Genomic DNA, 26,095 nt, shown 5'->3' with positions numbered 1-26,095 from the left:
ATGATGGCAGGTGCCTGTAATTCCAGCTACTCGGGAGGCTGAGATGGGGGAATCGCTTGAATTTGGGAGATGGTGGTTGCAGTGAGCCAAGATCGCACCACTGCACTCCAGCCTGTGCGGCTGAACAAGATTCCGTCTAAAAAAAATAGTCTTTCAATGGATTTTCTTGAGTTTTCTAAGCAAAAAAAATTTATTCTCTTCAAATAATGTTAATTTTACCTCTTTTCAACTTTTATATCTCTAATTTCTTTTTCATGATGGTTAATACCTCTAGAATAGTGATTCTCAAGGTATTATCAGTAGGGGTGATTTGGCTCTCCAGCAGACAATGCCTGAGGACATTTTTGGTTGCCACACCAAAAAATGAGGGGTGGGGGCAGGGATTCTATTGAACAGCTAGTGGTAACGGCCAGGGATGCTGCTTTAGACATCCTACATTGCATAGGACTGCTCCCACAGTAAAGAATTATCTAGCTGAAATGTCAATAGTCAACATTGAGAACTCTAGAACAGTGTTAGATAGTATTGCTAATAGTGCCCAAACACATCTTATTCTTACCTTTAACACAACAACTTAGTATTCTGCAAAGATCCTGCAGAAGTACAGTCATGTATCGCTTTAAGATGGGGATGCCTTCTGAGAAATTTTTCATTAGGTCATCCAGGCACAGTGGCTCAGGCCTGTAATCTCAGCACTTTGAGAGGCCAAGGTGGGTGGATCACTTGAGTTCAGGAGTTCGAGACCAGCCTAGTTAATATAGTGAAACCCCATCTCTACTAAAAATACAAAAATTAGCTGGGTGTGGTGGCACATGTCTGTAATCTCAGCTACTCAGGACGCTGAGGCAGGAGAATCGCTTGAACCTGGAAGGCAGAGGTTGTAGTGAGCTGAGATCATGCCACTGCACTTCAGCCTGGGTGGCAGAGCAAGACTCTGTCTCAATTAAAAAAAAAATTTTTTTTCATTAGGTAATTTTGTCATTGTGTGAACATCATAGGATGTACTTACACAAACCTAAATTGCCTACACCTAGGCTATACAATGTAACCATTTGTTTCTAGGCTACAAACTTGTACACCATATTATCATACTGAATAATGTAGGTAATTATAACACAGTGGTAAGTATCTGTGTATATAAACATATCTAAACATAGAAAAAAGTACAGTAAAAATATGATATAAAAGATAAAAAATGGCACACCTGTGTAGGGCACTTAACCATTTCCGGAGCTTGCAGGACTGGAAGTGTCAGTGAGTGAGTGGTAAATGAATGTGAAGGCCTACAGCATTACTGTACACTACTGTAGACTTTATAAACTGTGTACTTAGACCATATTAAATTTATTTAAAATTTCTTTTTCTTCAAGAATACATTAACCTTAGCTTACTCTAACATTTTTACTTTATAAGCTTTTTCTAAACAAATCTTTTTGACTCTTTAGCAATAACACTTGGCTTAAAACACAAACACCTTGTATAGCTGTACAAAAATATTTCCTTTCTTTATATCCTTATTCTATAAGCTTTTTTCAATTTTTTAACTTTTTACTTTTTTTAAACTTTTAAAATATTTTTGTTAAAAACTAAGACACAAAAACTATACTTCCAGGGATCATATCTATAGCTCATTACTAGGAAAATTTCCCGAATGAGTAGAGTGCTGAAATAATGGTTTATAAGATAGTATTTGCAAGCCTCATGGTAGCCTCAAACCAAAAATCATACAGTGGATACACAAAAAGTAACAAGCAAGAAGCTAAATCATATCACTAGAGAAAATCACCTTCACTAAAAGGAAGAAAGGAAGGGGAAAAAAAATAAGGAAGGCAAGACCACAAAATAACCAGAAAACAAATAACAAACTGGCAGGGGTAAGTCCTTACTTATCAATAATAACATTGAATGTAAGTGACCTAAACTCTCTAATCAAAGTCAGAGTGACTGAATGGATGAAAAAAAAAAAGAGCGAGACTCATCAATCTATTGCTTACAAGGATCACACTTCACCTATGAAGACACACATAGACTGAAAAGGATGGAAAAATATATTCCATGCCAATGGAAACCAAAAAAGAGCAAGAGTAGATATACTTATATGAGACAAAATAGATTTCAACACACAAAAAAAATTAGCTGGGTGTGGTGGCATGTGCCTGTAATCCCAGCTGCTTGGGAGGCTGAGGTGGAGGCTGCAGTGAGCTATAATCACACCACTGCACTCCAGCCTGGGTGACAGAGTAAGACCCAGTCTCAAAAAAAAAAAAAAAAAAAAAAAAAGTTTCCCTACAAAGAGACTTAGACTCCCACACAATAATAATGGGAGACGTTAACACCCCACTGTCAACATTAGACAGATAACGAGACAGAGAGTTAACAAGGATATCCAGGAATTGAACTCAGCTCTGCACCAAGTGGACCTAATAGACATCTACAGAACTCTCCACCCCAAATCAACAAAATATACATTCTTCTCAGCACCACATCGCATTTATTCCAAAATTGACCACATAGTTGGAAGTAAAGCACTCCTCACCAAATGTAAAAGAACAGAAATTATAACAAACTGTCTCTGAGACCACAGTGCAATCAAACTACAACTCAGGATTAAGAAACTCACTCAAAACCGCTCAACTGTGGGGAAACTGAATAACCTGCTCCTGAGTGACTACTGGGTACATAACGAAATGAAGGCAGAAATAAAGATGTTCTTTGAAACCAATGAGAACAAAGACACAACATACCAGAATCTCTGGGACACATTTAAAGCCATGTGTAGAGGGAAATTTATAGCACTAAATGCCCACAAGAGAAAGCAGGAAAGAACTAAAATTGACACCCTAACATCACAATTAAAAGAACTAGAGAAGCAAGAGCAAACCCATTCAAAAGCTAGCAGAAGACAAGAAATAACTAAGATCAGAGCAGAAATGAAGGAGATGGAGACACAAAAAAACCTTCAAAAAATCAATGAATCCAGGAGCTGGTTTTCTGAAAATATCAACAAAATTGATAGACCACTAGCAAGACTAATAAAGAAGAAAAGAGAGAAGAATCAAATAGACGCAATAAAAAATGATAAAGCAGATATCACCACTGATCCCACAGAAATACAAATTACCATCAGAGAATACTATAAACACCTCTACGCAAATAAACTAGAAAATCTAGAAGAAATGGATAAATTCCTGGACACATACACCCTCCCAAGACTAAACCAGGAAGAAGTTGAATCTCCGAATAGACCAATAACAGACTCTGAAATTGAGGGAATAATTAATAGCCTACCAACCAAAAAAAGTCCAGGATGAGATGGATTCACAGCTGAATCTACCAGAGGTACAAAGAGGAGCTGGTGGCATTCCTTTTGAAACTATTCCAATCAATAGAAAAAGAGGGAATCCTCCCTAACTCATTTTATGAGGCCGGCATCATCCTGATACCAAAGCCCGGCAAAGACACAACAATAAAAGAATTTCAGACCAATATCCCTGATGAACATCGCTGCAAAAATCCTCAATAAAATACTGGTAAACCGAATCCAGCAGCACATCAAAAAGCTTATCCAGCACGATCAAGTGGGCTTCATCCCTAGGATGCAAGGCTGGTTCAACATATACAAATCAATAAACATAATCCAGCATATAAACAGAACCAAAGACAAAAACCACATGATTATCTCAATAGATTCAGAAAAGGCCTTTGACAAAATTCAACAGCCCTTCATGCTAAAAACTCTCAATAAACTAGGTATTGATGGGACGTATCTCAAAATAATAAGAGCTATTTATGACAAACCCACAGCCAATATCATACTGAATGGGCAAAAACCGGAAGCATTCCCTTTGAAAACTGGCACAAGACAGGGATGCCCTCTCTCACCACTCCTATTCAAACATAGTGTTGGAAGTTCTGGCCAGGGCAATCAGGCAGGAGAAGGAAATAAAGGGTATTCAATTAGGAAAAGAGGAAGTCAAATTGTCCCTGTTTGCAGATGACATGATTGTATATTTAGAAAACCCTATTGTCTCAGCCCAAAATCTCCTTAAGCTGATAAGCAACTTCAGCAAAGTCTCAAGATACAAAATCAATGTGCAAAAATCACAAGCATTCCTATACACCAATAACAGGCAAACAGAGAGCCAAATCATGAGTGAACTTCCATTCACAATTGCTTCAAAGAGAATAAAATACCTAGGAATCCAACTTACAAAGGATGTGAAGGACCTCTTCAAGGAGAACTACAAACCACTGCTCAACGAAATAAAAGAGGACACAAACAAATGGAAGAACAGTCCATGCTCATGGATAGGAAGAATCAATATCGTGAAAAAGGCCATACTGCCCAAGGTAATTTATACATTCAATGCCATCCCCATCAAGCTCCCAATGACTTTCTTCACAGAATTGGAAAAAACTACTTTAAAGTTCATATGGAACCAAAAAAGAGCCCGCATTGCCAAGACAATCTTAAGCTAAAAGAGCAAAGCTGGAGGCATCACGCTACCTGACTTCAAACTATACGACAAGGCTGCAGTAACCAAAACAGCATAGTACTGGTACCAAAACAGAGGTATAGACCAATGGAACAGAATAGAGCCCTTGGAAATGAGACCGCACATCTACAACCATCTGATCTTTGACAAACCTGACAAAAACAAGAAATGGGGAAAGGATTCCCTATTTAATAAATGGTGCTGGGAAAACTGGCTAGCCGTATGTAGAAAGCTGAAACTGGAATCCCTTCCTTACATCTTATACAAAAATTAATTCAAGATGGATTAAAGACTTAAATATTAGACCTAAAGCCATAAAAACCCTAGAAGAAAACCTAGGCAATACCATTAAGGCCATAGGCATGGGCAAGGACTTCATGACTAAACACCAAAAGCAATGGCAACAAAAGCCAAAATTGACAAATGAGATCTAATTAAACTAAAGAGCTTCTGCACAGCAAAAGAAACTACCATCAGAGTGAACAGGCAACCTACAGAATGGGAGAAAATTTTTACAATCTACCCATCTGACAAAGGGCTAATACCCAGAATCTACAAAGAACTCAAACAAATTTACAAGAAAAAAATCAAACAACCCCATCAAAAAGTGGGCGAAGGATATGATCAGACACCTCTCAGAAGAAGACATTTATGCAGCCAACAGACACATGAAAAAATGCTCATCATCACTGGCCATCAGAGAAATGCAAATCAAAACCACAATGAGAAACCGTCTCACATCAGTTACAATGGCAATCATTAGAAAGTCAGGAAATAACAGGTGCTGGAGAGGATGTGGAGAAATAGAAACACTTTTACACTGTTGGTGGGACTATAAACTAGTTCAGCCATTGTGGAAGACAGTGTGGTGATTCCTCAAGGATCTAGAACTAGAAATACCATTTGATCCAGCCATCCCATTACTGGGTATATACCCAAAGGATTATAAATCATGCAGCTATAAAGACATATGGACACATATGTTTATTGTGGCACTGTTCACAATAGCAAAGACTTGGAACCAACCCAAATGTCCATCAATGATAGACTGGATTAAGAAAATGTGGCACATACACACCATGGAATACTATGCATCCATAAAAAAGGATGAGTTCATGTCCTTTGTAGGGACCATCATTCTCAGCAAACTATCACAGGGACAAAAAACCAAACACCGCATGTTCTCACTCATAGGTGGGAATCGAACAATGAGAACACATGGACACAGGGCGGGGAACATCCCACACCGGGGCCTGTTGTGGGGTGGGGGGAGGGGGGAGGGATAGCATGAGGAGATATACCTAATGTAAATGATGAGTTAGTGGGTGCAGCACACCAACATGGCACATGTATACATATGTAACAAACCTGCACGTTGTGCACATGCACCCTAGAACTTAAAGTATAATAAAAAAAATTCAACACAAAAACTATAAGAGACTAAGAAGATCACTATATAATGCTAAGGGAGTCAGTTCAGCAAGAGGATATAACAATTGTAAATATATATAAACCCAACACTGGAGCACCCAGATATATAAAGCAAATATTATTAGAGCTAAGCTGTTAGATTCCAATACAATAATAGCTGGAGACTTCAACACCCCACTTTCAACATTGGACAGATCTTCCAGACAGAAAATCAGTAAAGAAACATGGGACTTAATCTGCACTATAGAGCAAATGCATCTAACAGATATTTACAGAACATTTCATCCAACAGCTGCAAAATACACATTCTTTTTCTCAACACATGGATCATTCTCCAGGGTAGACCGTATATTAGATCACAAAACAAGTCTAACAACATTCAATAAATTGAAATAATATCAAGCATCTTCTCTGACCACAATGGAATAAAACTAGAAATCAATAATGAGGAATTTTGGAAACTATACAAATACATGGAAATTAAACTATATGCTCCTGAATGGCCAGTGGGTCAATGAAGAAATTAAGAAAGAAATTGAAAATTTTATTGAAACAAATGATAATGGAAACACAACATATCAAAACCTAGCAGATGCAGCAAAAGCCATACTAAGATGGAAGCTTATAGCTATAAGTGCCTACATCAAAAATTTTTAAAACTTCAAATACCTAACAGTGCATCTTAAAAACTAGAAAAGCAAGGCCGAGCACTGTGGCTCACACCTGTAATCCCAGCACTTTGGGAGGCTGATGCGGGTGGATCACGAGGTCAGGAGATCAAGATCATCCTGGCTAACATAGTGAAACCCCGTCTTTACTAAAAATACAAAAAAATAGCCGGGCGTGGTGGCGGGTGCCTGTAGTCCCAGCTACTCGGGAGGCTGAGGCAGGAGAATGGTGTGAACCTGGGAGGCGGAGCTTGCAGTGAACCGAGATCACGCCACTGCACTCCAGCCTAGGCGACAAAGCGAGACTCCATCTCAAAAAACAAAACAAAACAAAACAAAAAAACTAGAAAAGCAAGAGCAAACCAAACCCAAAATTAGTAGAAGAAAATAAATAATAAAGATCCGGCTGGGCACAGTGTCTCACGCCTGTAATCCCAGCACTTTGGGAGGCCAAGGCAGTGAATCACCTGAGGTCAGGAGTTTGAGACCAGCCTGACCAACAAGGCGAAACCCTCTCTACTAAAAATACAACAATTAACCAGGTGTGGTGGCATGCACCTGTAATCCCAGCTACTCAGGAGGCTGATGCAGGAGAATCAGTTGAACCTGGGCAGCAGAGATTGCAGTGAGCCGAGATCACACCACTGCATTCCAGTCTGGGCAACAGAGTGAGACTCCATCTCAAAAAAAAAAAAAAAAAAAAAAAAAAAGCAGAAATAAATGAAATTGAAATGAAAACAGTACAAAAGATCAATGAAACAAAAAGTTGGCTTTTTGAAAAGTTAAAGAAAGTGGACAAATCTTTAGCCAGATTAAGAAAAAACAGAGAATCCAAATAAATAAAATCAGATATGAAAAAGGAGACATTACAATTGATACTGTGGAAATCCAGAGAATTATTAGTGGCTACTGTGAGCAACTATATGCCAATAAACTGGAAAATCTAGAAGAAATGGACAAATCCCTAGAGTCATACAACCAACCAATATTGAACCATGAAGAGATCTAAAATCTGAACAGACCAATAACAAGTAATGAGATTGAAGCCATAATAAAAAGTCTTTCAGTAAAGAAAACCCTGGGACCCGATGGCTTCACTGCTGAATTCTACCAAACATTTAAAGAAGAACTAACACCAGTCCTATTCAAACTATCCAAAAAATAGAGGAGGAGAGAATACTTCTAAACTCATTCTGCAAGGCCAGCATTACCCTGATACCAAAAACAGACAAAGACATATTAAAAAAAAAACCTACAAATCAATATTACTGATGAACATTGATGCAAAAATCCTTGGCAAAATACTAGCAAACTGAATTCACCAATACATTAAAAAGATCATTCATCATGACCAAGTGGGATTTATCCGAGGGATGAAAGGATGGTTCAACACATGTAAATCAATCACTGTGATACATCGTATTAACAGCGTGAAGGACAAAAACCATATGATCATTTCAATTGATGCTGAAAAAACATTGGGTAAAATTCAACATCCTTCGTGATAAAAACCCACAAAAAAACTGGGTATGGAAGGAGCATGCCTCAACTTAATAAAAGCTGTATACAACAGACCCACAGCTAGTATTATGCTGAGTGGGATAAAACTGAAAGCCTTTTCTCTAAGACCAGGAACAAGACAAGGATGCCCACTTTCACCACTGTTATTTAACATAGTACTAGAAGTCCTAGGGAGAACAATCAGACAAGAAAGATATATAAAGGACATCCAAATTGGAAAGGAAGAAGTCAAATTATCCTTGTTTGCAGATGATATGATCTTTTATTTGGAAAAACCAAAAGACTCCACATAAAAAAACTATTAGAACTAATAAATTCAGTAAAGTTGCAGCATACAAAATCAGCATACAAAAATTACTAACATTTCTATATGCCAACAGTGAACAATTAAAAAGGAAATCAGAAAAGTGATCCCACTTAGAATAGCCACAATTAAAATTAACTACCTAGGAATTAACCAAAGAAGTGAAAGATCTCTATAATTAAAACTATAAAACACTGGTGCAAGAAACTGAAGAGGACACCCCAAAATGGAGAGATATTCCATGTTTGTGGATTGGAAGAATTAATATTGTTAAAATATCCATACTACCTAAAGCAATCTATAGATTCAATGCAGTCCCTATCAAAATTCCAATGACATTCTTCACAGAAATATTTTAAAAATCCTAAACTGCATATGGAACCACAAAGACCCAGAATAGCCGAAGTTGTCCTAAGCAAAATGAACAAAACTGGAAGAATCACAGTTACCTGACTTCAAATTATACTACAGAGCTATAGTAACCAAAACTGCATTGTACTGGCATAAAAACAGACACAGAGGCCAATGGGACAGAATTGAGAACCCAGAAACAAATGCACACACCTACAGTGTTTTCACAAAGCTGCCAGGAACATACACTGGGGAAATTAGTCTCTTCAGTAAATGGTGCAGAGAAAACTAGATAGTCATATGCAGAAGAATGAAATTAGACCCGTCTCTTACTGTATACCAAAATGAAATCAAAATGGATTAAATACTTAAATCTAAGACCTCAAACTATGAAACTACTGCAAGAAAACATTGGGGAAACCCTTCAAGACATTGGTCTTGGCAAAGATTTCTTTAGTAATACCCCACAAGCAAGGCAGCCAAAGCAAAAATGGACAAATGGGATCACATCAAGTCATAAAGCTTCTGTACGGCAAAGGAAATGGTCAACAAAGTGAAGAAACAATGTACAGAATGGGAGAAAACATTTGCAAACTACCCATCTAACAAGGGATTAATAACTAGAATATATAAGTAGCTCAAACAACTCTACTGGAAAAAATCTAATCTGATCTTAAAATGGGCAAAAGATTTTAATAGACATTTCTCAAAAAAAGACATACAAATGGCAAACAGGCATATGAAAAGTTGCTAAACATCATTGATTATCAGGGAAATGCAAATCAAAGCTACGATGAGGTATCATCACACCCCAATTAAAATGGCTTTTATCCAAAAGACAGGCAGTAAATGCTAGCAAGGATGTGGAGAAAAGGGAACCCTAGTATGCTGTTGGTACGAGGGTTTTAGTTTTGTTTTGTTTTGTTTTGTTTTTTTGAGATGGAGTCTCACTGGGTTGCCCAGGCTGGAGTGCAATGGCGTGATCTCGGCTCACTGCAACCTCTGCCTCCCAGGTTCAAGCGATTCTCCTGCCTCAGCTTCCCAAGTAGCTGGGATCACAGGCGCCCGCCACCACGCCCAGCTCATTTTTTTTGTATTTTTAGTAGAGACGGAGTTTCACCATCCTGGCCAGGCTGGTCTCAAACTCCTGACCTCAGGCTGTCCGCCCACCTTGGCCTCCCAAAGTGCTGGGATTACAGGCGTGAGCCACCGTGCCCAGACAGGTTTTAGTTTTTTGAGGAAAAAACTATACATAGAGCTATCATATGATCCAGCAATCCCACTGCTCGGTATGTAAACAAAAGAAAGGAAATCAGTGTATCAGAGAGATAGCTGTACTTCGATGTTTGTTGCAGCACTATTCACAATAGCCAAGATTTGAAAGCAACCAAAGTGTTCATCAACAGATGAGTAGATTAAAGTATATATATTGTACTTACACACGATGGAATATATTCAGCCATAAAAAATAATGAGATCCTGTCATTTGCAACGACATGGGTGGAACTGGAGATCATTATGTTAAGTGAAATAAGCCAGGCACAGAAAGATAAACATCTCATGTTCTTATTTATTTGTGGGTTCTAAAAATTGGAGCAATTGAACCCATAGAGATAGAGAGGAGGTTGGTTTACCAGAGGCGGGGATAGGTAGTGGTGGTGGGTGTTGGGGGGAGGTGTGAATGGCTAATGAGTATGAAAAAATGGTTTGAATGAATAAGGCCTAATATGTGATAGCACAACGGGGTGACTATAGTTCACTTAATTGTACATTTAAAAATAACTAAAAGAGTATAATTGAATTGTTTTTAACACAAAGGATAAATACCTGAGGGGTGGGAACCCCATTTTTCAAGTGATCATTACATAGTACATGCCTACATCAAAACATCTCATGTACCCCATAAATATAAATACCTACTATGTACCCAATAAAATTAAAAGTAAGTGAGCCTCTGCCATTTTCCAATTCCTGTCGCTCCTGGACTAATCAACCTTGCTGATCCCTTCAGCGTTCTGGGTGGGGTGAGAGGAAGAGCAGCATCCCACATGGGGAGTGAAGCTAGGTGCTTACTACACTTTTACTTTTCCTTGTAGGAGAGTACACAGGCCAAGGAGGTCTTTGTTGGCACTGAACTGTGCTGCCTTAGAGGAGGGGTAATGTGGGTAAAGTGAAATGTTTTACCTTCTTCAATGTGTCTATTCTCAGATTTTGTGTGTGTGTACGCTCCAATGTAGTAGCGGAGTCTTTCCACTGGACTCCTGGGTTCCCACAAAGGTACTTTTATCCATGAGTAGTTGTCAAAATCGGTGTTTCAGTGGGGTAGACGAGGGATAAAAACTCCTATTCTGCAGTTTTACTCATGTTACAGGTCTTCCTGTTATAACACATTGGCTATAACTCAGTTATGTACCTGTACTTAGTTACAGGTAAAGCTGGGAAATGTAGATCTTATTTTGTACAACCTTGTGTCTAGTTAGAATTCAGGAGTTTGTTAGAAAGAAAAAGGAGAATGGATATTGGAGTAAAACTACCAGCTTCTGTCATACATTAATAAAACATTATTAATGTTATTTTATTTAAGTTTTTTGTGTGTTACTTTTTGTTTTCTTTTAAAAGTATTTTAAATTTAATTTTTCAAACAAAAAAATTAATTCAAAAACTTAATAAAGACTTACACTGTGAAAAGGCTTTCTCTCATCTACCCAGTCTTCCTGCCCAATGTCACTAACTACAATTGTTAGTTTCTTTATACGTATAAGAGTAAATGTAAATATAGCTTCTAATTTCCCTTCCTTTTTACTTTTATTTTTATTTTATTAATTTTTTTTTTTTTGAGACAGAGTCTCACTCTGTCACCAGGCTGGAGTTCAGTGGCGCGATTTCGGGTCACTGCAACCTCCACCTCCGGGGTTCAAGTGATTCTCCTGCCTCAGCCTCCCAAGTAGCTGGGACTACAGGTGGGCACCACCACATCCAGCTAATTTGTTGTATTTTTAGTGGAGATGGGGTTTCACCATGTTGCCCAGGATGATCTCTATCTCTTGACCTCATGATCCACCTGCTTCGGCCTCCCAAAGTCCTGGGATTACAGGCATGAGCCACCGCACCCAGCCTTTCTTTTTCTTTCTTTCTTTCTTTCCTTCTTCCTTCCTTCCTTCCTTCCTTCCTTCCTTCCTTCCTTTCTTTCCTTCCTTCCTTTCTTTCTTTCTTTCTTTTCTTTCTTTCTTTCTTTCTTTTCTTCCTTCCTTCCTTCCTTCCTTCCTTTCCTTCCTTCCTTTCTTTCTTTCTTTCTTTTCTTTCTTTCCTTCCTTCCTTCCTTCCTTTCCTTCCTTTCCTCCTTTCTTTCTTTTCTTTCTTTCTTTCAGATGGAGTCTTGCTCTGTTGCCCAGACTGGAGTGCAGTGGCAGGATCTTGGCTCACTGCAACCTCTGCTTCCTAGGTTCAAGTGATTCTCGTGTCTCAGCCTCCCTAGTAGCTGGGATTACAGGCACCCGCCACCATACCCAGCTAATTTTTTTTTATCTTTAGTGGAGATGGGGTTTTGCTACATTGGCCAGGCTGGTCTTGAACGCCTGACCTCAAGTGATCCACCGCCTCGGCCTCCCAAACTGCTGGGATTACAGGCGTGGGCCACCGTGCCTGGTCCCCCTTCTTTTTAAAACAAAAGAAGTTATGGTATGTCATACACCTTGCTTCTTGGTTCTGTTCTTTTCTTTGCTTTTTTTTTCTTTTCCTTCCTCTTTTTTTTTTTTTTTTTGACTTAATACATGGTGGAGCTCTTTCTGAAGTAAACTTTCTTGTTTTTCTTTCCTAGGTGTATGATATTTATGTATGTACTATAATTGACTTGCCTCCTTTTGATGGGCATTTGGCATATTTCTAATATTTTATATTACATTGTTTTCATGAATAACCTTATTGTAAATGTGTTATTTTTCATATGTACAAATATGTCATTTCCAACTCTTAAGATATTTTTGTCTATTTCCTCATCCACCTTCATAGTTTTTCCTTTTTAAATGTTCATGATATGCTATCTGTTGTGTACACATTCATACCTATTTTCTCTTCATTAAGAATTACACCTTTACCATGGTGTTCTTGGTCTTATTTAATGATTTTTTTTAACCTCAATTCCCGTTGTCTTTTTGTTTGTTTTGAATAACTTTGCCTTTTCCTTTATTTGAAAATTAATGGAGTTTTGTTTTTTTACTTTTTGTTTTGTTTTGTTTTGTTTTTGTTTTTGTTTCTTTTTTTGAGATGGAGTCTTACTCTGTAGCCCAAGCTGGAGTGCAGTGGCACTGTCTCAGCTCACTGCAACCTCCGCCTCCAAGTCTCAAGCTATTCCTGTACCTCAGCCTCCCGAGTTAATGGGACTACAGGCGTGCGCCACCACGCCCAGATAATTTTTTGTATGTTAGTAGAGACTTGGTTTCACCGTGTTACCCAGGGTGGTCTTGAACTCCTGAGCTCAGGCAATCGGCCTGCCTCGGCCTCCCCAAGTGCTGGGATTACAGGCATGAGGCACCGTGCCCTGCCTTTTTTTTTTTTTTTTAAACTGTCTTTTATAGGAGTGATTTACGATTATTTTTCAAAAGTTTTAAATTTACAGAAAAGTTGCAAAAACTACCACATCTCCTTCACCCAGATTCCCCAATTGTTTCCTGCATTTGTCCATTATTTCTCTATACATATATAATTTTCTATTTATGTTTTTCTGCATGAGCCTCATTATCCCTAAGTACTCCAGAGGATACCACCCCAAAGAAGGGCAGCTTCTGTATCACTGCCATGCAGCCTCCCAGTCAGGAAGTCAGCGTTGATACAACACTACCATACAGTCCACAGACCCCATTCAGATTCTACCAACCATTACAACAATACCCTTTTTCCTCTTCTGATCCAGAAAACTCTCCAAGAACATGCATTGAATTTAGTTATCGTATCTCCTCAGCCTCCTTCACTCTGTAATAGTTCCTGTTTCCTTCTCTGTCATATACTTAACAATCTTAAAGATCATGGAGACTTGAGAGGAGATCGTGATAGAGCAGTGACACCAAGCTGCTTCCTCAGCTGCTGGCCATGTTTCATTTATTTGTTTTATTACACTGGAGTTTACTTTATAATAATCTGATAAAATTTATATTTATGTTTTATGTACTTTTTTCTATGTGTTATTTCACAATAAAGAAGGTTAAAAAATGAAGTTTGAGAATTTATATCAATGAATGTTTAAGATACCCTCAGGCAGTTTTTTCCATTTCAGTCTGAATACAATGAAGTGAATATTAAAAAAGGCAAAATAATACTGGGAAGCTCTTCTTTTTACCTAAATGCTCATAACCATGTCTTTTTATAAGGTTTTTCACCATGGTGCCCAGATAAAGTAATAGAGATTCCATTTTAGCAAAAAATATAGGTTTCAGAACTAATTTTCACTTTTCTTTTTCTGTGTCCCTTAGCTGTGGTTTAAAATTCTTTTTGGTTTGTAATATGATACTGCTGTGGGGCAATATCCAAATTACTTTCCTCTGTTGTATTTCCAGAATGGTGTCGCCATCCTTAAGGGCAGGAATGTGTCAATATGACAAGAAAATATGCCTTGGTTAGGCAGTTATTTCTTATCATTAGTAGAAAAAATGCTTCGGAAAGTTTCCCTGGATTCTGACAAGCTTATGGGGAATATAAATATGAAACTGCTTAACAGCTTTGCATTTCCCTAGACTTGAATGCAACAGTAGTAGTGTCACCAGAAGAAATAGAAGCGTACAGTTTAAGTAACATTAACATTCTGAGCATATTCTTACATCCATAATGAATTTACATAGGTTATTGGTTTTCAGCTCATCAGAAAAAGATCTAAATGTATTCTATTTGTCATTCTTAGTGAAATCTCTTGGCATTCTTGTATCTCATAAAAAAACCTCCAAAAGAAACAGCAGGGCCTCCATATATGATTCTAAGTGTTGTGGATGTCAGTGACATTTGTGTCTCTTCACAATCCCTTCCCATTGTGCTTTTCACCCTGACCAGGCTCCTGAACAAACCCAGGTTACAGATTCCTCCATCAGCAACATAGTCTGTTCGATTCCTTTTTCCAGAATTAGAACCATTTCCCATGCCACTCATCTGGTTTCTTAGTCCATTTAACAGTCCTGCAATTCAGATAGAGCAGTTATGTCATTTAGACAACAGCAGTGTGAATGTTTTTTTGTCTCTAGTCCCTCTTGATGAAAGAATGAAATATGAAAGTACAGTTACACCATTGCTGATTAATTTTTTCATCTGAGTGCATTTGAGTTAGAGATAAATGAAAGTATTTTTAGGCTTATTGGAATGACTCATCGCTTTCTTCCACTTTTAACTATATAATTCTGTTTTATTTCAATGCAGGTACAGCCTGACTATTTGGACTGGAAAAAATGATAACTATTCCGTTGAAGATTTACTTTACATTAGAGACCATTTTGACAAAAAACAAGTTTTCTATGACATCTTGGAACCACAAAACCATGAATTTAAACAAGCCATTGGAATCAAATTTAATCTCTAAGAAGAAGATTCTCAATTATTTCCTGTGTTTTGGTTTCATAATCCTTCTCTCCATTGGTCTGAATTAATTACCATATAAATTATGGTTATTGATTGACGTTCCAAGTCATCTAATCAAGAAACGCTTATTGTGTGCTTACTCTGTGGGCATATGTCCTTATAATAGTGCACTTACATAAGAGATTTGGAAACAAGAGATTTATTTACACACGTGGCCTAGTCTAATAATAATTCAGGAAAATGATACTCTGCACCCCTTCATAAAAATAGTTTTGATAAACTAAAGATGATTGGCAGAATCCATATGTCATAAAACAGGTATAAATCACATGTGCTTGGCACTTGCATTACAGAGATTATGAAAAATATGGTACTCTTTTCCTTTTTCCTAGAAAACTGGTTATTTCAGAGATAACAAAAAAGGAAGAGGGCTTTTAAAATGTTTTTAATTTTCACAGGGGTCAGCAGCTGTCTCATATCAAGATCTATTAATCCATTTCCTGAAACTATAGATTAAATTAGGTAGATCTAGAATTTCCATGTGATTGGGAAGCATGCTAGTGGCTAAGTATTTTTTTTATATTTCTTATTTCTATAGTATCTGATTTATAGTGGACAATATACTGTTGGAGAGCAGTTTTAGTCTTTGTTATGTATCATTTTTTTTCCAAGTTTCTTACTGCCACCACCTTCATTCAGGTCCTTGTTCTACTAGTAAAACTTTATGAACTACTTTTTTCATGGCTCATTTCTCACACTCTACTCAGAGATCTGAGTTTTTCTGCTAAACAAAACTTTCTTTTCTTTTCTTTTTTTATTTATAATAATAATAATTATTATTATTATTATTTTGAGATGGAATCTGTCTTTGTCACCCAGGCTGGAGTGCAGTGGCGTGATCTTGGCTCACTGCAGGCTCTGCCTCCCAGGTTCATGCCATTCTCCTGCCTGAGCCTCCTGAGTAGCTGGGACTACAGGCGCCCCCCCTCCCCCCCCCACCACGCCCGGCTAATTTTTTGTATTTTTTTAGTAGAGACGGGGTTTCACTGTGTTAGCCAGGATGGTCTCGATCTCCTGACCACATAATCCGCCCTTCTCAGCCCCCAAAGTGCTGGGATTACAGGCGTGAGCCACCGCGCCTGGCCTTTTTTTTTTTTTTTTTTTTTTTTTTTGAGACAGAGTCTTGCTCTGTTGCCCAGGCTGGAGTGCAGTGGTGTAATCTTGGCTCACTGCAATCTCTGTCTCCCCAGTTCAAGTGATTCTCCTGTCTCAGCCTCCCGAGTAGCTGGGACTACGGGTGTGCGCCACCACACCCAGCTAATTTTTGTATTTTTAGTAGAGATGGGGTTTCACCATGTTGGCCAGGCTTGCCTCAAACTCCTGACTTCAGGTGATCCACCCACTTCGGCCTCCCAAAGTGCTGGGATTGCAGGTGTGAGCCACCACGCCCAGCCAAAACTTTCTTAAATACCTCTTTCTTTATGCCAAATCAAAAACCTTCAAGGGCTTAAACTCAATTTTACTCAGTTTTCCTCTTTCAAGACCCTTCATAATGCAGTCCCACCTAAAAGTCAGTTTGTTGTGCTCCAGCGCAGTTCTTCATTTAAAAAATTTATTCAACATCAATGGTTTCTAGATCCTACTTTAACCATTAATCTTAACTATTTAGTTATGTTCACTAATTGACACGTGCATGTTAGCTATGTCTCCTCAGCTAGACTGTAAATTCCTTTATGGCAAAGGTTCATGCTTAAGTATCGTTTACAGTGCCTGGCATAGTCCTGAGAAAAACATCCAGAAAAATATGTTGCTGCTTTGATTTATTAACAAGTAATTTACTAGTGAATGTCCTAAAAGATGTAATTTGCCTTTTGTTAATCAACCATTTTTCTCCCAGAGAATAACATAGTTCTATATAGAGAAAAGATCTTGGGTTTTGAATTCAGACAGATTTTCTTTACAGCCCCACCTCTATCCCTTACTAGCCATAGACTTTGGGAAATCTTTAATGCCATTGACTCCAGGCTCACTTGTCTATAAAGTGGAGGTGGGGGAATAAAATTTCTCTTGTAGGGTTGTTGTGAGGATTATGTGAGATTCATGTAGTAGAGATATCTAGCTCAATGACATAGTGAATGCTCAGCAAAGTTACTCTTCTTTTAGACTTATCCTGTGATCATGTCCATTATAGATAGATAGCACTAAGAGATACAACATCAAACATTGTAGACATATAAATACTTAAAGACAATTATAGTATTTCCACTTGAAAATTCAGCTCTAGTCAAATGGAATGCTTCTTGTCAAATCATACCTAAAACTTTACTATCCATGGTTGTTTGCCAAAGACAAAAGGTGCAATTTCATTATAAAATTTCAACTGCTATAGAAAATAACTTTTTAAATTATAGTAAATTAATTTATAAATTTTCTACAAAGACCATGCATTACTAAAGACAGGTGAATTTATAAATAAACTGCCTTTTGTTGAAGTTCAAAGTAAAACTCACTTGTCCAGAATATTATTTTTACTACTTAATTGTCCTACCTTTGATAATTTTTTTAAAATATTAATATTATGGTAAAATTATATATTGAGAAATCTATAAGCCTGATATCACTTAGATTTTTTTTTTTTTTTTTTTTTTTTGAGACAGAGTCTAACTCTGTCACCCAGGCTGGAGTGCAGTGGTACAATCTTGGCTCACTGCAACCTCCACCTCCCAGGTTCAAGTGATTTTCATCCCTCAGCCTCCCAAGTAGCTGGGATTACAGGACTGTGCCATCACACCTGGCTAATTTTTGTATTTTTAGTAGACAGGGTTTTGCCATGTTGGCCAGGCTGGTCTGGATGGAACTGCTGGCCTCATGTGATCTGTCCGCTTTGGCCTCCCAAAGTGCAGGCGTGAGCCACCGCATGCAGCCTCACTTAGATTAATATTTAAAGGTGTATTTTAAACTGTTCTCAGGAACAAAAACACATAAGAGAATTATAAAATGTATTCTGTTGGAAAGTAAAATTTTAATAGCTATCCATATGGAAAAAAATAACCTTGATCCCTACCTCATGCCATATACGAACAATTTGAGATGGATCTTAGGCCAAAATGTGAAAGCTAAAACCTTAATGCATTTAGAAGAGAATAAGGGAGAATGTTTTCAGGACTTTGGGGTAGGGATAGGTTTCTTGTAACCCAGAAAACACTAGCCATAAAAGGAAACATTGATAAATAGACTTTATCAAAACTTAAAACTTCTCAGAAAAGACACCATTGACACATATCTGACAGAGGGTATATTACTCCTCTAAACTATAAGAAAAAAACCCAAAAAACTGACTAAAAATGGGCAAAAGACTTGAATAGATACTTCACACACAAAAAGTAATTCAGATGGCCAAAAGAATATGAAAAGGAACTCAACAGTATTCCTTATTCAGGAAAGACAAGTTTAAGTCACAATAAATGCCAGTACATACCCACCAGAGAGGTTAATATTATAAGGACTAAAAACACCTTTTAGGAAAAAAAGGAAAACAGTTTGGCAGTTTCTAATAAAGATAAGTATATCTCTACCTTAAGACCCAGCCACTCTATCTGTAGCCATATACTCAAGAGAAAAGAGCTCATGTATTTACATTAAAAGACTTGTAAAAGAATGTTCATAAAAACTTTATTCTTAACAGCCAAAAACTAGAAACAACCCCAATTTTCATCAGTAAGAGAATTTATAAATAATGGTAGACTCATACAATGAAATTACTACACAGCACTAAAACAGTTTGAACTGATGTAACAATAAAGGTTATTAACATCATGCAAAAAAAAGGCACAAATGAATACATATTCTCTGGATCCATTTATATGAAGTTAAAGAATAGTCAAAACTAATACATGGTGCTAGAAGTCAGAATAGTAGTAACCTATATGGTTCTGTGGGGTTTTGTCTGGAATGGAGCATGTTGGAACTTTTTTGGGTGTTGAAAATGTTCTGTATCTTGTTCTGGGAAATGGTTATTTTGATGTGTACATAGGCAAGGCAAAAAACTTATTGAGTTGTCACATTTAATATTTGTGCATTTTACTGTATGTAAATTATATATCCATTTTCAATAATATTTTAAAGGCCTTGATGTCCAGAAATGCAATAGAATACTATGCAGAAACTTTTTTAAATTTTTTATTTTTTTGATACAGCATCTCACTCTGTTGCCCAGGCTGGAGTGCAGTGGAATGATCTCGGCTCACTGCAACTTCTACCTCCCAAGTTCAAGCAATTCTTCTGCCTCAGCCTCCCAAGTAGCTGGGATTACAGGCATGTGCCACCACGGCCAGCTAATTTTTTTGACTTTTGGTAGAGATGGGGTTTCACCATGTTGGCCAGGCTGGTCTCGAACTCCCGACCTCAGGTGATCTGCCCACCTTGGCCTCCCAAAGTGCTGGGATTACAGGCATGAGCCACTGCACCTGGCCCAACCTTTATTAATGTGGGAAGATGTTACAGCTTACTGCAGGTTGTAAAAGAGCATATACATGGCCAGGCATGGTGGCTCACGCCTGTAATCCCAGCACTTTGGGAGGCTGAAGTGGGCAGATCACAAGGTCAGGGAGTTCAGGGCCAGCCTGGTCATCATAGTGAAACCCCGTCTCTACCGAAAATACAAAAAATTAGCCAGGCACGGTGGCGGGTGCCTGTAGTCCCAGCTGCTCAGGAGGCTGAGGCAGGAGAACCGCTTGAACCCAGGAGGCAGAGGTTGCAGTGAGTGGAGATCACGCCACTGCACTGCAGCCTGGGCGACAGTGTGAGACTCGGTCTCAAAAATATATATATATATAGATTTAAAGATATATATCTTTGTATGTGTAGAAAATTTTTGCAAAGAAGTTCAAATGCACAACATAATGGTTAAGTGCCACCTATTTTTTCCCTCTAAGTTGATGTCTAATATAGTGGTGTTGAGATCACATATCATCCAAAGGCTATTTCTCAAGAGTGGTAGAGTAATCCTAATTCCAGAAGAGACTTTAATAAGAAAATCAATTGTTCAAAAATTCAAAGGCTTCTAATAAAGAGTAGCTTATTGTCCTGTAAGAGTGGTATAATTTGTTAATTAGCCAGGTATGTACTTATCCAGTGGGAAATGATTAAAAGTAATTTGGAACAGTTTGTAATTTGCTTGTTTGTTGGAGTTGGGGTCATGGGTTGTTGTTTTTGTGTAATTACAAAGAGAATTAAGTACCTAGTCAATATATAGACAAATGCTGTATCTCCGACCTTGTTATTTAGGGCAAGATCCAAGGGAGCTCCCAGACCTCAGCAGCAAGAGCTCGGGCTCCAGTGTCCTAGTGTTTCACATCAGTGCCACTCTTACTCTTCATAGTAATTACCTCTTTATACCCATCAGCTTTTGGTCTGGGGAACCAGCTTGTCCAGCCACCTGTATCTTTCATGAGGGAATCTCATGTCAAGACGTCACAGCTCAGTAGGAACTCGGGGGGCAGATGGGGAGAGAAGGGGCAGGCATCTAAGCAATGTCTGATGTGCTCAGGCTGCGTGAATAATTCCAAAATTGTCCCTATATGATTCAGAAATGGAGCTTACAGTAATCTAGTCATGGGAGAGAGACCCGTAAATGATAAGTTGAATATTTGCTAAAACTCCTATGATGGAATAACACATGGCTTGCGGTATAGTCCCCAAAGAGACAGCAGTCTGTTTTAATTGGGAGGGAACACGAGCTGTGTCTTAAAAGATGAGTAAGATTCACTGGGTAGACTGACAGGGGAAGGACCTTTCAGACCCAGGCACCTGAGCCAAGTGGGAAAGAGCCTGATCGACCTGCTCAGAAATGTTTTTTGGGGCATCATACTGTGAGACAGAACCAGATTTATTTTCTGTAGTAAAGAGTTGGCTTCTTTTCTCTGAGGGAGTGGGAGTTATTGTACTACTTTAAGTAGGGAAGCGTTATTATCAGTTTTGAATGTTAGAAAAGTGATTATGATGGTGAGAAGGAGGAAATCAATTGGGAGATTTGGAATCCTCAAAGTGAAAGAAGATGAAGGCCTGAATTAAGGTGACACCAAAAGGGGATGGAGAGGCTCAAGAAATAAAGGTTATGGCTGGGCGTGGTGGCTCACGCCTGTAATCCCAGCACTTTGGGAGGCCGAGGCGGGTGGATCACGAGGTCAGGAGTTCAAAACCAGCCTGGCCAGCATGGTGAAACCCCATCTCTACTAAAAATACAAAAATTAGCCGGGCATGGTGGTGCATGCCTGTAGTCCCAGCTACTCAGGAAGCTGAGGCAGAAGAATCGCTTGAACCCGGGAGGCAGAGATAGCAGTGAGCTGAGATTGCGCCACTGCACTCCAGCCTGGGCGACAGAGTGAGACTCCATCTTAAAAAAAAAAAAAGAAAGAAAAGAAAAGAAAAAAGAAGAAAAGGTTAAAAACGGAGAATTTGTAGTTGAATGAGTAGTATGGGGGAGAGGGAGGAGTCTAGTATTTTTAGATTGGGTGACAGAGTGTCAGGTAATACCACTGACCCCATCAGGATGGAAAGGAGCCAGGTGTGTATTTCTCAGTGGCTCGTTGATATTACTTCATACCAACTTGGAAAGAAAAATGAAAATCCTATCTGCCTGACCCTGAACTCACTCTAAGATACTTTTTTTTTGTATTTAATTCTGCCAGTTTCTTTTTATTATTATTTTTTATTTTTATAGGTTTTGGGGGAATAGGTGGCATTTGGTTACATGAGTAAGTTCTTTAGTGGTGATTTGTGAGATTTTGGTGCACCTATCTCCCGAGCAGTGTACACTGAACCCAATTTGTAGTCTTTTATCCCTCACCGCTTTCCCACCTTTTCCCCAAGTCCCCAAAGTCTATTGTATTATTCTTATGCCTTTGCATCCTCATAGCTTAGCTCCCACTTATAAGTGAGAACATACGATGTTTGGTTTTCCATTCCTGAGTTACTTCACTTAGAATAATAGTTTACAGTCCCTTCCAGGTTGCTGTGAATGCCATTAATTCACATTCCTTTTTATGGCTGAGTAGTATTTCTCATACACACACACACACACACACACACACACACACACATATATATATAGTTTCTTTATTATGCACTAATTGATCGGTGGGCTTCTGGGTCGGTTCCACATTTTTGCAATTGCGAATTGTGCTGCTATAAACATGCATGTGCAAGTATCTTTTTTGTATAATGACTTCTTTTCCTCTGTGTAGATACCCAGTAGTGGGATTACTGGATCAAATGGTAGTTCTACTTTTAGTTCTTTAAGAACTCTCCACACTGTTTTCCACAGTGATTGTACTAGTTTACATTCCCACCAGCAGTGTGGAAGTGTTCTCTTTTCACTGCAGCAACGCTAACATCTATTATTTTTTGATTTTTTGATTATGGCCATGCTTGCAGGAATGAGGTGGTATTGCATTGTGGTTTTGATATGCATTTCCCTGATCATTAGTGATGTTGAGCATGTTTTCATATGTTTGTTGGTCATTTGTATATCGTCTTTTGAGAATTGTGTATTCGTGCCCTTAGCCCACTTTTTGATGGGATTGTTTTTTTTCTTGCTAATTTGTTTGAATTCATGGTAGATGCTGGACATTAGTCCTTTGTCATATGTATAGATTGTGAAGATTTTTCTCCCGCTCTGTGGGTTGTCTGTTTACTCTGCTGTTTCTTTTGTTGTGCAAAAGCTCTTTAGTTTAATTAAGCCCCAGCTATTTATCTTTGTTTTTATTCTATTTGTTTTTGGATTCTTGGTCATGAAATCCTTGCCTAAACCAATGTCTAGAGGATTTTCCCGATGCTCTTCTAGAATTTTAATAGTTTCAGGTCTTATATTTAAGTTCTTGATCTATCTTGAATTGATTTTTGTATAAGGTGAGAGATGAGGATCCAGTTTCATTTTCCTATGTGTGGCTTGCCAATTATCCCACCACCATTTGTTGAATAGGTCGTCCTTTTCCCACTTAATGTTTTTGTCTGCTTTGCTGAAGATCAGTTGGCTGTAAGTATTTGGGTTTATTTCTGGGTTCTCTATTCTGTTCCATTGGTTTATCTGCCTATTTTTATACCAGTACCATGCTGTTTTGGTGACCATGGCTTTATAGTATAGGTTGAAATCAGGTAGTGTGATGCCTCCAGATTTGTTCTTTTTGCTTAGTCTTGCTTTGGCTATGTGGGCTGTTTTTTGGTTCCATATGAATTTTAGGATTGTTTTTTCTAGTTCTGTGAAGAATGGTAGTGGTATTTTGATGGAAATTGCATTGAATTTGTAGATTGCTTTTGTAATCCTGCCAGTTTCTTAAAGACCATCCTTCTCCCCCTGTGCCTCCTCTTGTAATGTCTACCACATATTTGAATGGTTTCAAGGCTGGGCACGGTGGCTCACACCTGTAATCCCAGCACTTTGGGAGGCTGAGGTGGGAGGATCCCTTGAGTCCAGGAGCTCGAGACCAACATAGCAAGACCCCATTTCTATGAAAGAGGAAAAAAAAGTTTTTTAGTTATTTCATAATATTAAACAATAAAACTATCCACACAATTCTACCTTCAGAGTGGAGAGAAAGCAGGCAGAGCTTGAAAGGGGCTCACCCAGCCACCTCTCCTCTCAAGAAAGCTGCCTTTGGTTTCTATACTTCTGCTTGCTGGAGGAGCCGGTCTAAATCTGGCAACTAAGCTGTTCTGGGTTTGATTGCTACTGTTGAATCTTCACTGAAGCTGGTCATTGCCCCTTTCTTCTTTATCCCTTCCTTGGAGTGAAATAATATAATCAAGTTCAAAAAATGTAATTGAAATATTCAATGTGAGAGTCTGTTGCCCTTTGTCAGTTCAGGGGCTAATGGGAAAACTCTGGCTTAGAATAGAGTGAGCTCTTCAAGCAGCCTATGCAGCTCTGCCCCTAGTCTGGGGCAAGGAGTGTTTCTTGACTTCTCCAGGCAGTTGTGTGGGCTTTATCCCGATGCTGCCCCTTCCAATGGCTGTGGGCAAGAAAGTCAAGCTGAGTGCAGTGGCATGTCCCTGTAATCCCAGCTACTCAGGAGGCTGAGGCAGGTGGATCGCTTGAGCCCAGGAATTCCAGACCAGCTAAGTACCTGGTGGTGCACCCCAATCCTTCATTCTTGGGGGTTCTGAGGCCTTGATACTTCTGCTTGTGTATAATTGAGACAATCTACATTTGTGTCTGGCCATGATAGTATAAGGGGGTGCCCAGTGAGTTCCTCAGATTCCACCCATGCTCCTTGTAGCTCCTATTTTGCGGTTCTGAGAATCACTCTAGCAAACACCATGACCCCTTTATCTTTATCTCCTATGAAGGAAACTGGAACGACCAGGTAGTTATCTCAGCTTCCATTTCAGGGGAACTACCATAGTATCCTTTGGTGGAAGTATTCTTCCCTTGGATGCCAAATTATTGATAGCAGTAGTATCAGTATCAGTAGGGCTCAGAGTTGCAGGGGTAGGGTAGCAATTTTTTTTTAATTGACAAGAAAATCCTTTTCAAAATGTATTCAACTTCAATCATTCGTTTTCAACTTGCTAAATCTGGAACTGTTAGTAAGGATTGTCTCAAAGAACTGTCTTTTCAAAAAGACTTTAAAGATTATTCAGTAAATGGAATCTTTTTTGTTGAATCTCTGATAATCTTTTCTGTTGAATCTCTGATTTAACCTCTCCTCTTCCATGTCCATCTCCTCTTCCTCTTTCCAAAAGTGGTGACTCAGGTCTTCCTAGGACAGGCTTTTCCATAGATAGACAGCTCCAGTAGCTAAGAGAGAACTGAAATATTTCTGTAACTTAATTTTCTGGTTCTAACTTATTTTTATTTGGAGGACTCTGAATAAGTCATTACATTGGTTCTTTTAGTATCTAAGGCCAGCCATCTAATCTCAACTGAGTCTTTTTATCTCCAAGCTAAGCAACAATTCTTTTACTTATTTAAAAAAAATGTTTTAGATTCTATTATTTTTCATCTTTTACTGCATATTCTTTAGTTTAAGATGTGGTATCTAGAATTAAAAACACTATTTCACATTTGATCTATGAGTGCTAAGATTCAGGAGTAGACACTGATTAAATAATGTAGTCAGGCTGTTAGCACTCCCAACAAACCTGCATTAGTTAATTAACTGCCATTTTTCCCCACGTTGTTTCAAATTAGGATCATTAAGATGGAAAGCATCCCTTCAGTGATTATGAGAGACGTAAGAGAGAAATAAAGGTTTTATTACTTACAGGTCCTGCAGTACACAGCATACCTGGAGCCCACATGCAGGGATGTCAGGGAGTGCATGGAGAGAGAGAGGAAGGGACCCGTGGGTCAACGCCTTTATTGGGTCCAGGGTTTTAGCCAAACAGGTTTCCCAAGGGGAGTTTGAATTGGTGAGTTTAAGGCATGGGTTCTAGGAGGTCACATGGTGACTAAGAGGTGACCGCTGTGGCACATATGCACAATCCATGTGGGGTGTGAGTGTCAGTGGGGCCAGTTAGGCAGGATGTATCTAGTTGTTCCATAGGGAAGTCACCAGGAAGCAGTTACATAAGGTAGATACCCGGATCGACCAGGCTGAGGAACTGGGAGGCGGTGTAGAACTAGTAGTGTGTCAAGGGTGACTGAATCTTGCTTCTGGTATGAGAAAGTCCAGCTTATATTCAAAATGGATGCTGAGGTAACATAAGATTTTAAGAATTCACTAAACATATAAATTGCTGATCATCCTAATCTTATACAACTGATTTCA

General features: G+C 38.6%; 1 protein-coding gene across 4 annotated transcripts in view; it reads left to right on the top strand.

Moving 5' to 3' along the window:
• Positions 1-20,489, top strand: part of FAM151B (family with sequence similarity 151 member B) — a 59,086-nt gene extending 38,597 nt beyond the window's left edge. For all 4 annotated transcript variants that reach the window (XM_003822269.5, XM_034959888.3, XM_034959887.3 and 1 more), the window contains one exon: positions 15,168-20,489. In XM_003822269.5, the coding sequence (XP_003822317.2) occupies positions 15,168-15,327 (160 nt within the window). In that variant the 3' untranslated portion in view covers positions 15,328-20,489. The remainder of the gene's footprint in view (positions 1-15,167) is intronic.
• Positions 20,490-26,095: the final 5,606 nt, after the last annotated feature.

The sequence above is a fragment of the Pan paniscus genome, chromosome 4 (assembly GCF_029289425.2).
Source record: "Pan paniscus chromosome 4, NHGRI_mPanPan1-v2.0_pri, whole genome shotgun sequence".
NCBI lineage: Eukaryota > Metazoa > Chordata > Mammalia > Primates > Hominidae > Pan > Pan paniscus.
The sequence above is the reverse complement of the archived record's forward strand: the minus strand, read 5'-3'. Positions and strand labels throughout refer to the sequence as shown.